This window comes from Podarcis bocagei (genome assembly GCF_964188305.1).
Source record: "Podarcis bocagei genome assembly, chromosome: 5".
In the NCBI taxonomy this organism is placed as follows: Eukaryota; Metazoa; Chordata; class Lepidosauria; order Squamata; family Lacertidae; genus Podarcis; species Podarcis bocagei.
In genome coordinates, this window is record NC_138129.1 from 63,425,974 (window position 1) to 63,440,404 (window position 14,431).

General features: G+C 43.0%; 1 protein-coding gene across 6 annotated transcripts in view; it reads right to left on the minus strand.

Moving 5' to 3' along the window:
* Positions 1-14,431, minus strand: part of KANK4 (KN motif and ankyrin repeat domains 4) — a 63,872-nt gene that overhangs the window by 15,562 nt on the left and 33,879 nt on the right. For 3 of the 6 annotated variants that reach the window (XM_081193678.1, XM_081193675.1, XM_081193677.1), the window contains exons 2-4: positions 9,619-9,705; positions 2,904-4,832; positions 336-447 (exon numbers count right to left, since the gene is read on the minus strand). In XM_081193678.1, coding sequence (XP_081049804.1) covers positions 336-447; positions 2,904-4,832; positions 9,619-9,634 — 2,057 coding nt within the window. In that variant the 5' untranslated portion in view covers positions 9,635-9,705. Of the gene's footprint in view, positions 1-335; positions 448-2,903; positions 4,833-9,618; positions 9,706-11,679; positions 11,791-14,431 lie in introns of those variants that run through there. The other 3 variants (XM_081193680.1, XM_081193676.1, XM_081193679.1) reach the window with 3 other exon arrangements.

Genomic DNA, 14,431 nt, shown 5'->3' on the forward strand with positions numbered 1-14,431 from the left:
GGCCTGCCTGGTGTTTTTACATGAGTAGAATGTGTCCTTTTATTTAAAATGCATCTCTAGGTTATTGGTGGGGCATAGGAATTTGGTTTTTTTTCCTTCAAAATATACCGTAGTCCGCTCCCCCCCCCCCATGGTCTGAGGGATGGTGGATCAGCCCCCTGCTGGAAAACTTTGCTCACCCCTGATACATCCTAATGCTTCCTCCAGCCTTTTGCAGCAATCTCGCCAACATCAGAATGGAGAAGGAATGAATACATCAATCTTTTCTTTTGGCATACATTAAAAAGTAGCATTATAAATGACAAGGCAGTTTTGCTTCTTCCATTGATGCTTACCCACCATTTACCCCAACAAACTGAAGGTTCTTTTTGGTGCCGTTACCTCCTGCATGGAAACCAGTGTCCTTCTTTTTCATTATAGATTTAAGGCTTGTGCTTGGAGAAATTTCTAATACAAATATTAAAAACATAGAACATCAGAAATGTTGTAACAGAGTTGTCTTACTTAACTATATAACATATCTTTAACAAACTGAACATGGTAAATAAGTCCCCCTATCTATTGAAAGGCTGATCCTAACACCTCGCAACTCCTACAGCGGTGGCTTTTAATATATATATATACACATACACACACACACTGCTTGATTGTAAAAACAAAAACTCAAAAGCGGTTCACAACGTGGCTGTTTTTAAGAGGCCTATATTGTCTGTTAGTTCTTCTGTTTGATAGCTTCATAGACTTACCTACCCTACCCTGGTTGGGGAAGGGGGGGACACCAGTGGTTGGTATGATGCAGCAGCCAGAGAAGACTCCCCCAATCCTGGGTGCCTAGATGTTGTTGGATGCCAGTTTCCATCAGTATGGTCAATAGTCAGGCATTATGGGAGTTGAAGGCACAGATCCCTCAACCCAGCTTTATGGCCCAACACTGAGCAATGTCACATGCATAACTGCAATAACATTTATTTATTCATCATTACAAAGACCCATCCCCTTCCCAAGCTACAGCCATTTTGTTCGTGCTTCTATTTTGTTGAGCGTGAAGATGGAATTGACGGTCAGTGGAGTTAAGGGAAGGTGATAGAATAATGTGAAGGATGGAGCAAAAGAATAGGGGTACGTCAGTTCTCCTTTGCTGTGCAAGAGGGCAACAGGAATTTGTAGAAGTGGATAGGACTTTTTCTCAACCACCTTGGGGTCCTTGTTGGTGTTTGTGGAGGACATTCCCATTAGGTTTCCAACATTGCCTGGGCCCATTTTATATGTCCGTGATGCTCAACTCATTATGAAATGTAGTGTTCAGAGGAAAACAAGACAAAGGGAAGATGAAGACAGTGTGGAGAATAGCAGATGGCTCAGTTGCCTCAAGAAACTTAAAATGGAGGCCAATGATGATTCTGCTCTGTTGATACTGCTGTTTAAATATAAAGCTTATATATGTCAGTCACCAACTATCATTGATTTGACTCAAGATGAGGCATTGGTATCAGTGTTTGCCCAGATACTGTTGTCATCAGTTTGTGGCTGTGGTATATGGAATGGCAACTCTGAGACACTTTGCAATATCAGTGTATGGTTGGCATACCTTCCGACTCCAACCTCTAACTAGACTTCCAGTCTGAGCTAGCCGAACTGGTCCAGCTTAAATGTCATCAACTTTGGTCGCTTGGGATTCAGTGAACATAGGACTCCATTGCTTTCATGACATAAAAAGAGAGGATTGAGGGTGGATTTAATGTTTTCCAACTGAATGGAAACAAGTGCTGTGCATTTTGAAGAAGCCACAACTGTAATGGGTCGTTTCAAAAGATTGATAGCTTGGATTAGTCTGTTAGGTTGATTTGGCCCTAGAAACTGAATGGATCCCAAAACATTCTGGTGGGCATACTTTGTGCTACTCTGCTGATCACAGGATAGAATCATAGAGCTGGAAGAGATATCAAGGGTTATCTGGTCCAACTCCCTGCAATGCAGGAATCTCAACACATGGGTCTCCCATCCAATATGAAACCATACTGGATCCTTCTTAGCTTTGCCAATGTGTTTGCAGTTTTATAAATTGTGAAATGGCTCAAAAGAGTTGTGTCCAAGAGTTCTCTATAACTAATGTGGGAATAGACAACTTTACGGAATGAGGAACTGAGCTTGTTGAAAGAGGACAGGTGACATTAATGGCACTTACCTTATGACAGAGCTGACTAGTTGCAGCTGTGCCACACCAATGGCAACTTTTTCCTCCACCACATCAGATATCATATAAATGGCTGATAAATTCTACAAAGAGGTTCATCCATGGTTTTTCCCACCCTCAGTAAGTGGTGTGAATGGCAAAGAAATGGAAAAAAACGGGAACTATGTTGATACAGCAATGTGAATATTTGCTGTTCTGGGTTTGGGCTGAAAAAACTGGTTGACTCTATTCATAGAAGCCCTATGCACCTTCTTATGAGCAATATGGAACTAGATTGTAGAAGTGCTTTTCACAAACCTATTCCAGCCATCCCTGTTCATCAGTTGAGAGGATGTCATCCATGACTGTCCATACCCATTATCTCTTACTATCACTATGAAATTGGTTGTATTAATATGATGCCATTCATTTAAGTGATGTTGGATGATATTTTTTAAGACATAAAAAATGAATTTGGTTTCTAAACTTTCATATTTCCTTAACTGCCACATTAAGTTCTGTTTACATTAAAATAGTGCTTTTCAACAACATGGAAATGTCACAAGAATATTTCTTTTAGTTCCCCTTGTTTGTTTTGGTAAAATGAACATTTTTATTATTATTTTGAAGTAGCAAACATGTTTATTTCATTCAAAATATCTCAGGTGATATTCCTGACTAGCTGCAATGTAAGTGGAAAGGAAAGACTGGCTTTGCCAATATTATTTACCCAACTGTTGATATTGTGTGTTGGAATTCTCCTTGTCTGTCGGCGTTTGTGTTGAGTAGGCAGAGAGCAGCAAGTTCAAGGAATTAACAAGCTGGTTCTGGATGGAGCTGAGCTTTGAGGCGGGCTGCTTAATGGCACTGGCAAGTTCTGGGTACCCGTGTTCTAGGCATGTCCACTGCTCTTGCAACAGATCCTGGATTTTTTTAACGTATTGGCCTACGATGGGATCTGCAGGCGAATTCTTTGGTTCTGGTTGGGTTTCCTCCTCATTCAGCTCCTGCTTAAAATCTTCTTCAAAAAGGCCTTCATTTCCTCCTGCCTTTGAGCCAACCACCTCAACACCTGAGCAGCTTTCTTCACCAGCAGCAGAGAACTGTGTGTCATAGTTGCACACTCCCTTCTGGTAGTTGTCATTATCAATGTGTTCATCAATCTTCAGTTCATTGTAACTTAGCTCGAGAGGGGAACTATCATTTTCCTGTTTCATTTCTTTCTGCCTCTGGAAAGATGGACGGTCTTTTCCTCCAACATCAACACTTGTCATCTCATGGTGGACATGGAACAGCTTCCTATGCCCTTCCTTTATCTGCAGATTCTTATTATCAATTTCACAGGCATCACACCCTATTGATTCCATAGGCACAGTGATGCTTACATTAACCCCTTTGTCAGATGCCTCCTTAGCTGCCCGTTCGGTATTCACAGCAGCATCATGGTACTGGAGGGCAATTTTGTCCTGCTTGCACGGTGCAATTTCTTTGGTACTCTCCCCACAGAGTTTCTCTTCCAGTAGAGCTTTGGAACTTGCCAGCATTTCAATGCTTCGCTCCTTGGCCTTGATTTCCTTATCCTGCTGCTTCAAGACTACTCGAATCTGCTCAAGTTCTTCTGTCTTGTTGTTGAGCTGTTCCTCCAGAATAGCAATATGCTGCTTTAAGGCTGTTATCTTACTAGGTTCTTCAGAGAGCAAAGGCTTGAGGTTTACGTTTCCTTTCATCTCTCCAGTGCCAGGACTTGTAACTTCATCCCCCTCCTGTAGTCCTGCTGTAACTGTCTCAGTTATGGTGAGCTCTATGTCTTCCTGGGTCTGGCTCTCAGGGTTGTATTCCAAGGCTCTGAAAGTGATCAATTCACTTTGGATGGATGGCCGACAAACATCTGTCTCCATTGCATCACATTCCTCTTCTCCACTCTCAGCAACTGCAAGCAGTTCCTGAGATACATGCTTAGCTTCTTTCTGTTGCCTCGTAAGCTTCTCAGTATCCTGGACGGCCTGACTGATTTGCTCCTTTACAATTTTCAGATTTTCAGGAGATCGCTTGGACCAATCTGAATCCAGTGTTCCCTTTACGGGACTAAAATCAAATTCCAAGCCTTTCCCATCAGAAGATGGAAGGAATGCCAGCGGTGGAAAAGCTTCTGGCTGCGTTTCTACTTCTGAATCCTGGCTTGGTGGCAGCGTGGCAGGCATACTGGATGCCCTCAAAAGCTGAGGCCTCCCTCTACAGTTGCCAGTCTCCTCTTCAAGGTGCACGGCATCTTGCTTGACAGTCTCTATTAAAAGGGCCTTTTTTCTGTAGTTTGGCTCATTTGAGTGGGTTGCTAAGGGCAACGAGTCAGTCGATGTGACAACAGGGCTGCTTTCCTCTGCCCCTAAGGAGGCCTTCCTCTGTGTAAGGAAGCTCTTGTTTGGGGCTGAGGAGTAGGCCCTTGATCCATTTTCTGGAAGGCTGAAATTGCGAGGCAGCGTGCTGAATTTTGGGTGCTTTGCCTTCCTGTGAATAGGAATCCTCTTGATAGTATTTCCTTTCTCGATGTCATCTACGTACTTCAGGAAGTCAAGATCTAAGTGGAAGCCATAGGGTGTTTCAAGAGAATAGGGGCTTTGGGGTGGATCTTTATCCTCTGGTTTGGACACCCATTCATCTGCTGACATAAAATTAAAAAATTAAAACAACTGTAATATCAAGAAAGTCTGATGTCTGAAACCACTTATAATTCCTACCTCACACCCCTGATAGAAGTATTTAGCCACTTGATTCTCATGATGGAAAAAGACAATCTGCTACGGTCACTCTAACCTAACTAACTAGAAATTACAAGGGCATGATGCAACCTGAAGTGACGCAGCCATGTGCTTGAAAAAAGGAATCAACACAGTCTCCTTAGAAGACTGTGGTAGCTCAGTGGCACAGCACCAGGTTGGACTGGGAAAAGTCCCTGCATGACACTCTGGCATGCCTCTGCCAGTCAGAGTAGACCAAACAGAGTAGCTAGATGGAATAATGGTCTGACTCAGTATAATACAGCTTCCTGTGTTCCTCCTTTTCTGGCTGGCCATCTGGTCATAACACAGAGTCCTACAGACTCAGCCACTTTCTGACCTAGTGCCCAAGGAGCTCCACTCACAAGCATCTAGTTCTGCGTGGCATAATGTACATACCAAGGGAAGGCCGGGAAAGGAAGGAAGAGGGCTTCTTTTAGCCCTGTGCCCATCTCTTCCAGAGCACATCACAGTGACTATATGGAAATGCATAGTTTCCCATTCACTGTGTTTCATCAGCATAACCCTCTACCATTAGGATGGGGAGTTGTGAATAAAGAAACAGATGAATGCCAGATAAGGAGGTAACAATATTCTATGATGAGGTCCCTATGGACTTCCCCAAACCCTCTCCCAGCTGTCTCTAAGGCTGCAACAGCATAGAGCCACTGCAGTATTGCTGAAAATCAGCCTATATCAGCATGCATACTCCCCCCTTTTTTTATTGAAATGCTGGCTGTAACTCCAGGCACAACTGCAAGGCAGTTTCACTAAATCACTGTGCAGTTAGCCTCTATCCAAAAGGCAAAAAGAGGGGGGAAACATGGCTGGCAATTTGTCATCTGAGACATCTCTGTACAGTCAGCTTAGATATATAGTCCCGAAGAGGCATGGGCAAATGTATAATCTTGTTTTCAAGGGCTGAATCATGTAATTGTACCACCAAAAGTCATCAAGAATTTGCTAAATAATCACTCTACTTGGTAATTATGTAAATGACAGCTTTTGCAATCCACACAACATATTTGCTTTAAAGTCTGCATGATCCTAATGTATAATAAACCTTTACCATTACACTCAGCATCACTAATATATTCAGCACTGGCTTTCAAACCATGTCAAATGCTTTAAGACATGCATACAAGGTTGATCTGGAAAAGAGCAAACTGAACAGATTGGTTCCTGGGAGTCAGCCTTGATCTCCCTTAAATATATAAAAAAATGCCTCTGTGTGCACACAAGTTCCCAGGCTAAGAGCTTGGTGCTTTTGCACAAAACCAGACAGAAGGGAATCAGGAAAAGTAGCTATCTTCTTGAGTGGAGCTCAAAGCGCAACTCTTGCTCAACAGACCTCATGGCTCAGTTTACTTTTCATGCTTAGGTATGTATAAGACCCATGAGCAAAAAGTGAGGAGTGGCCCGAATACATGTTGTCTCAGGCAACCATATACTGATTCAGGGGCAAACAAGATGTGACATTATTGACATTGTTTGGCCTTCCATGGTAGCCAGCAATGACAGTCAGCACTGTGGTGTGTAAGGAAGGCTTTTTATCCTTTGACCCCACCACTGTCTGGGTCTGAATTGGGACTCCCTAAATTGCTGTTCACAGTTCAAGGAAAGTTGACCCTTGGCACCAAATGATTTGAACAACATGGCATGTATTTTGGCCTTAAGAGTACAGGACCACGTAGGCCAGTTCTGCCTGCTCTGAAGTGCAACAGCTCTCCGATATCTGTGGTAGAGGTCTTTTTCAGCCCTGCTACCTCAGTCTTCATAACCAGAAATGTCTGGGATTGCAGCTGGGAACTTACGCTTGCAAAACATGCACTCTCCCACTGAGCAAAGGCCTCTCTCCAATGGAGAAAGTTATCCCTCAGCCCCAAAGTACTGAAATACTCCTCATGCTTCCTCTTATTTTTAAGGGGTGGTGCTGTGGTCTAAACCACCGAGCCTCTTGGGCTTGCCAATCAGAAGGTCAGTAGTTTGAATCCGCATGACGGGGTGAGCTCCCATTGCTCTGTCCCAGCTTCTGCCAGCCTAGCAGTTCAAAAGCATACCAGTGCAAGTAGATAAATAGGTACAGTGGTACCTCGCAAGACGAATGCCTCGCAAGACAAAAAACTCGCTAGACGAAAGGTTTTTCCGTTTTCGAGTTGCCTCGCAAGACGAATTTCCCTATGGGCTTGCTTCGCAAGACGAAAACGTCTTGCGACTTTGTTTCCTTTTTCTTAAAACCGTTAAAACAAAGGGTGCTTAGCTTGAACAGCTGCAGTTGTGACTTGACTTCGAGGAGCAACTGTTAGCACGTGGTTTTGTAGCCTTTTCTCAGACTTTGCTCACTTTTGAAGCTTTTCCAAAACTTTTCCAGAACTTCTCTTGCATCCATTTGGTAAGTTAAACTTTTAAAACTTTTTTGGGGGGTTTTGGATTTTGGGTTGGGGTGTTTGGGATTCAAGGACTTGGTGTTGTTGGGGGGTTTGCGATAATCTGGGAGCTCGTGGGGCTTTTTTGGGAATTTTTATGATTTTCTGTGACCATTGGGCCAGGTTGTTTTTTTTCAATTTTTTTTCCCTGAGTTTGAATTTCTGAGTGCTGGCTGGCTGGGGGAACAGTTGGAGAGGTTTCTGCAGGAATCTGGGACCATTGAGCCATGTTGTTATTTTTTGAATTTTTTTTTTATCTGGGTGGGGGAACAGTTGGGGAGGGGTTTGCAGCAGTTGGGGAGGGGCTGGGGGAGCAGTTGGGGAGGGGTTTGCAATTTCTGTGTGGTGGGTGGGTGGGTGTCTGTGGGAACAGTTGAGGTTTTTGAAGGCATTGGTGATTTTTGAAGCTTTTCCAAAACTTATTTTGCAGCCATTTGAGGTTTCTGAAGACTTCGGTGATTGTTGAAGCTTTTCCAGAACTTCTCTTGCATCCATTTGGTAAGTTAAACTTTTAAAACTTTTTTGGGGGGTTTTGGATTTTGGGTTGGGGTTTTTGGGATTCAAGGACTTGGTTCTGGGTTTTAATTTCTGTGTGGTGGGTGGCTGGGTGCTTTTGAATTTTTTGGATTTGAAGCACATCACTGATTTTTTTTATTTTTCTGAGTTTACGAAGGTAAGAGCTGTGCTGCCATGGGACCCAAGAAGACTGCTGCTGCGGTGGCCGGCGAGAGGAAGAAGGAGAAGGTGACGCTGGAAATGAAGAAGGAGATCATCCGGAAGCACGACGGCGGAATGCGTGTGACGGACATCGCCAGGGAGTACGGGAGGAATCCATCAACCATCGGGACCATCCTGAAGATGAGGGAGAAGATCCTGGCGACTGATGCAGCCAAGGGAGTCACCAGGATCGTGAAGAACCGCCCAGCTGTTCTGGAGGAGGTCGAGAAGTTGCTGCTCATCTGGATAGAAGAGAAGCAGCGTGCAGGGGACACAGTGTCTGAGGCCGTCATTTGTGAGAAGGCCAAGGCCTTGCACACTGACCTCATCCGGGAACAGCCAGGAACCTCAGGCGAGCCAGAAGTCTTCAAGGCAAGCAGAGGTTGGTTTGAATGGTTCAAGACAAGATCTGGCATCCACAGCATGGTCAGGCATGGAGAGGCTGCCAGTTCTGATGTTCCTGCGGCTGAAGACTTTGCAGCGGAGTTCCAGGAGGAAGCAACTGAGGAACGGCTGTCCTCCAAAGAACTGAGGAACATTTGCCTGAAGTGGAAGGATGTGCAGGCTTTTGCACAGCGGCACCACCCTGACAAGCACGTGGCACGTGACCTTGCGAACACTTTTGATACGAGAGTCATGTTGCCTTTCAGGGAGGTGCTGAAAAGGCGGATGAAGCAGCAGACCATGGACAGGTTCTTCAGCAAGAAGCAAAGAGTGGAAGAGGAACCTTCTTCGAGTTGTCCCCCAGAGTCTTAGAAAATGTACTGTACACTTTGTTGATTTTTAAATGTTTTTCTGTCATGTTTATAAAGTTAATTTATTTTCCCTTCAATTTTTGAACTGCTCTTTACAGTATGTGTGACTTTAAAGAGCAGTTAATAAACTGTTGTTGTACCAAATTTGGCTTTGTTTGGACTTTTTTTGACCATAGGAACGCATTAATTGATTTTCAATGCATTCCTATGGGATTTCGTGATTCGCAAGACGAAAAATTCGCTAGACGACAAAACTTGCGGAACGAATTAATTTCGTCTTGCGGGGCACCACTGTACTGCTACTGCAGGAAGGTAAACGGCATTTCTGTGCGCTCTGGCACTCGTCATGGTCCTCCGTGTGCCAGTAGCGATTTAGTCATGCTGGCCACATGACCTGGAAAACTGTCTGTGGACAAACACCGACTCCCTTGGCCTGAAAAACGAGATGAGCACCGCACCCCATAGTCACCTTTGACTGGAGTTTAAACCATCCAGGGGTCCTTTACCTTTAGGGGGAAAGGCCATCAGCTTCTCTCTGCAGGCATAAGGTCCAGAAGCAGACCCCTCCTGCAAGAACCCTATTTTCCCTTTGCACTTACAGATTCACTTACAGATTTTGAACAGAGATTGGGTGAGTATTCAAAACTGGGGCCTGAACATTTTTAAAAGTCTAATTCAAAAAGCATGAGTTCTTTAATCGTTTAGCAATTAACAGAAAAATGAACAGTATAAAGTTTCTGCCTTTCAATTAAGGTTAAATTCTGTATCCATACCATTTGTATTCTCCATAATGATGACTGCTGTCCAGACCACAGATGTCAAGCCATTAGTGAAACATCATTTGAAGACATGTAGTCCACCTTAAAAAAAAGAGGAGGGGGTGGAAACTGTTAAACAATACAATTATAGTTATTTCAAGACCTAAGCATCACACTTCCTTTCGATTACTTCTTTATGTCCAAACTGCTCACTTCACCAGAATAATCTATTTTTAAACACAGAGCTATTAAGACAGTTTCCATCTGCATGGAGTGAAATTATTATCCTTTGAGTCCTTATCCAGTAAGCACTTCCAGGCATCTTTTAAATCAATGTTTTCTCTTCTAACTGTAACAGTTCCTGCTCTGAAGACACGGGCGTATCGCTATCAGATTATTTTTCACTGCTAAGCAACAACACACAAGACCAAAGGAAATTCAGAAAGAAATTGGGGAGGTAAAGGGAGGGGAAGATGGAGGAGAGGAAGAAACGCTGAGGAGATGCATGTTGAGTAGAAGTTGAGGTGATAAGTAATCACTCATCTTATTACTGTTGGAAGCATTGATTACTCTGGGACATGGCCTATAATTAATGTGCTGTGTACTACAGCTTTCCTAGTTTAAAAAGCAAGGTGGGGGGCCCGGAAGAGAAACTAATTATAGACATGACAAGATATTGCCAGGGTCCTTCCCTAGGGTTCTGCCTCAAGCAGCTGATTATAGACACCTCTAAAGGGCAGCAAACTGACAGATATTTCCAATTCCCATTTATAGATGAACATCCATGGATATGTATTAGCTAATATGAAAGCTGATGTAGGTAGTTTTGGAGAATAACTAGCCCCTTTTTTGTATGTGTTAATAGATAGGTCTGGATACAAAAAAACAGTTCACACATCACAGTAAATCATAATTCAGCCTTTGCTAACTTGATGCCTGCCCAATGTTTTGGATTACAATTCCCATCAGTTGCGCTGGCTGGCGCTGATGGGAACTGTAGTCCAGAAGATCTGAAGGTTGGAGAAGGCTGCCAAGTTTGGGGAAAATAAGCAAGCAAGCAAGCAACAACAACATATGAATCAGTCCTTAGACATGACCATTACTGCTTACATTCTTGTTTTTCTGCTAACAAAGCACACATATCCATGTCAATACAACAGACTGTGTCTAACCCTGACTTTTGCCATAAAACAAGCCCCCATGCTTGTCAACGATTATTCAAAAGATTTAGAAAAGCTTCTGTGGTGTTGTCTCTGCTTAGTAGCCATGTTTTCAGCAGTACTGCTAGGTTCTATAAGTCATATACATCAGTAGAAATAGGTTTCTGTGCAGGATTATCTGAACAGTGTGTCAGTAGAACAGTACCAGGAAACCTTCAGTTTAAACTCTAGACAATCATTGTGTAAGCACAAGAGACATCTTTAATTTTAGTGGATGTATCCATTTGAAAATATGTTCTATAAAATAAGTATATATACAGAAAATGATATAACAAAGATGTAGAATATGTGTGTCAATTAGATGTGGAAATTGTCAACATCAACATCATGAGAAGCCTTCGCTTCTCATTCACAAGGACATGGTTTATAGAGACAGCTGTAGTTTGCTTTATATTTGCGTCAACTGAAGAACAAGTAAACTGAATCTAAAAATCCAAAACATTCAACACCATGTCAAACTACAGTAGAATCCTGTGCATGTTTACTCAGAAGTAAGCACCATATTATTCATTGTTACTAACTCTCATCTATGCACATGTAGGATTAAGTTCCACTGAGCTGGCAGCAATGGTTTGCCACTTCCGAACTGACAATGCATAGAGTCACTAAGATCAATGCCTGTGGCATTCACTGCAAGGAAGGACCCTTTGATCATTAAGAAGCATTTAAAAACAGTATTTTGAAACCAAGATCATTTCTCCCCAGTGAGATGACAAGTTAATGCATTCTCGTTAAGAGCTATTGCAACAGCTTTCTGATACTGCCTATCATTTGCAACTGCATTGCAGCAATTTAACTCGGCATTTCATTATTGGAGTTCAAACTGGCAGTTAACAGAAGTATTTGGCCAGGTTACCTTCATATCCTCCCAGCTGCCAAATCAAAAGGAAGAAAAGAAACCCAGACAAGCCTTCTCTTTCTAGGAAGCGCTCCAAACACTCCTGAAAAGTCGAGTTACACTGGCAAAACATGTAGTCACTCCAGCTGCTAAAGAGTTGGTCAGCTGACTAATGACCTTGCTTGAAAAGCAAATACAACCTTTACTGTGATAACACAGAAGGATGCAAATAGAAGTCGTGTTCAGGCATGGTAAAAACACGGCATTTGCAAGAATCTTCATATACTTTCCAAAGAAGGATTGTCTTATTTTTGAAGCTCCAAGAGAAACAAAACATCTGATTAACTCCCAAGAGAAAATGCCTGAACCAAGTTGTGAAAGAATTATCATATTTTTTTTTGAAAGGATTATTTAAAAGGCTGCCAATAATTAACAGTGGCAGAAACATAAAAAATTATTTTGGGTAAGACAAGCAAAGCCTGGTTCTACCTCATATCACAAACCTTCCCAAACAGAAACATGATTATATTGTGCATTAATATTCCCTCAGAATTCAGACACTGTGGATTTCAGTAAGTTTTATATTCTAATAAAAAGTTATGGATTGCAGCCTTAATTAAATGTTCAACTTAGTGTCTGATTTACTTGTAGTCTGCAAGCACTGCTAAAAGGGCAAGTTTTATTTTCTGAATTAAGAACAATGATAGATGCCACATTGATCTGCCTTGTAGCTGTAGGTCTTATGTAGGTAGAAAGGTTTGTTTTAACAGCTGCATGGCAGGCTTAGGGTTAGGGAGCTTATCCCAGCATGGAACTGTTTCACCTGCTGGGCTTCTGCCTAATACACTGCTGTCAAAAGGTACAGGACAGCAGGCAGAAAAAAATGCCAAGTAATGGCATAGGAAAGTAAAAGCAGCCCTGCTGGAAAAGGCTATAGCTCAGTGGAAGAAGGGCAATACAGTGGGACCTTGGTTGTCAAAATGATCCATTCCGGGAGTCAGTTTGACTTCTGGAACTGTTTGAAAACCAAGGCGTGGCTTCCGATTGGCTGCAGGAGCTTCCTGCACTCAATCGGAAGCCGCGTTGGGTGTTTGGCTTCCAAAAAGCGTTCGCAAAGCGGAACACTCACTTCCGGGTTTGCGGCGTTCGGGAGCCAAAATGTCCAAGTACCAAGGCATTTGACAACCAAGGTCCGACTGTAGCTTATTGTTACAAGACAGGTTGTGCACTCAGAAGGCCCCAGATCCTATCCCCAGCATCTCCTGGTAAGGCAGGGAATGTCCATTACTTGAAGCCCTGGAAAGCTGCTGCCAGTTGGTGTAGACAGTACTGTACTGAGCTAGATGGGCCAAAGGACTCACTACGTGTAAGGCGGCTTCCTACGTTCCTACGGATCAAGCCAAAGGTCCATCTAGCCCAGCTTTCTGTTCTCACAGCAGTGAAGCAGATGGCTATGAGCTCTCTCTTGCTTGTGATCCCCAGAAACTAGTATTTAGAGGTAATATATAGCCATCGTGGCTAGTAGCCATTGATGCCTTGGGAAAGCAATACAGTGTGTTCATCACTGCTGGGACTGGGACCCTTCTCCTCTCACAGATGTTATTAGAAGACACTACCTCATGTGTGAGAAAGAAAATGCAACTTGTGAGGCAAATGATCATCACTGCCTCCTCCACCTGGTCCTGCTGTACAGCTCCTCTCTTTGAAGGAACTAAATGCACCTTTCAAAAAAACAAAACAAACAAACAAACTGGGAGGGAAAGGGGTTCTAGTACAGTTTTCAGTCATGGCTGGTTGCTTTTAACCTTTTCAAAGACACAGATAAATTGGTTTTCATTTTCGTTTCTATTTGTTTCTCTCCCCCGCCCCCCAATCTTCAGTTTGGTTCTCCCCGTTTCCACCTTAGTTTGCAAACTTCTTTTAACTACTGTATGAAAATTCATGTGCATTTTCCTATGCATTTCACCTAGCATTACTCTGCAATTTTGCCTAAAATATACATTTTCTTTCCAATCAGCTTCCCCCCAATTTTGGGACATTATTTTCACTAAAATAAGCATTTTTGTGCGCACTTTTCCTTAACATATGCCTTTGGGGGGGATGAATGTTGGGTTGGACAACTGCACTGCAAAAAATCAGAGAAGTAGAAATTGTGAAGGATAGGTGTGTTTCACTGTGTACAGCAAGCCCACCACTTACGTGGGGGTTACGTTCTGGGGATCATGCCTAAAGCCAAAACACATTGGGTTCAATGGTGGGTGGGACTGCCAAAGACTCCCCCCCCCAGACACTACCCCCTTTCCATGCCCTTTTATATTTTACTTTTTGCCAAGAGCATAAAGTTGAATGTGCACATGTTAAATGTGCATAAGTTGTGGGCTTACTGTATTTTATTTGGGAATTGCAAACTGGGTAGGTTACCTAAACAAATTTCCCTGCTATCCCTACTGGCCAATGCTACAGACAAGACAGCTGTCTGGACTAGATGGGGACAAGTGATCTCAACCTTTGTACAACACAGAAGTTGGCTTTCAGCCCCAAATATCAAACCCCGCATCTTAAGTGACAGCTTTCTGCTCCAACAAAAAACCAACCCATAGGAGGCAAATTGGAGATAAGACAGGCACACTTGCTCCAGAACCTGAGCACAAGGCAATGGGCGTAAGGGTGGGGCACTGATCCCCAATACACAAAGCCACTTTCTGAAGCCACAATTATCTGCTTGTTCAGAAAACCATTTCACAGGAAGCAAACGTGTGATGGCAAAAGA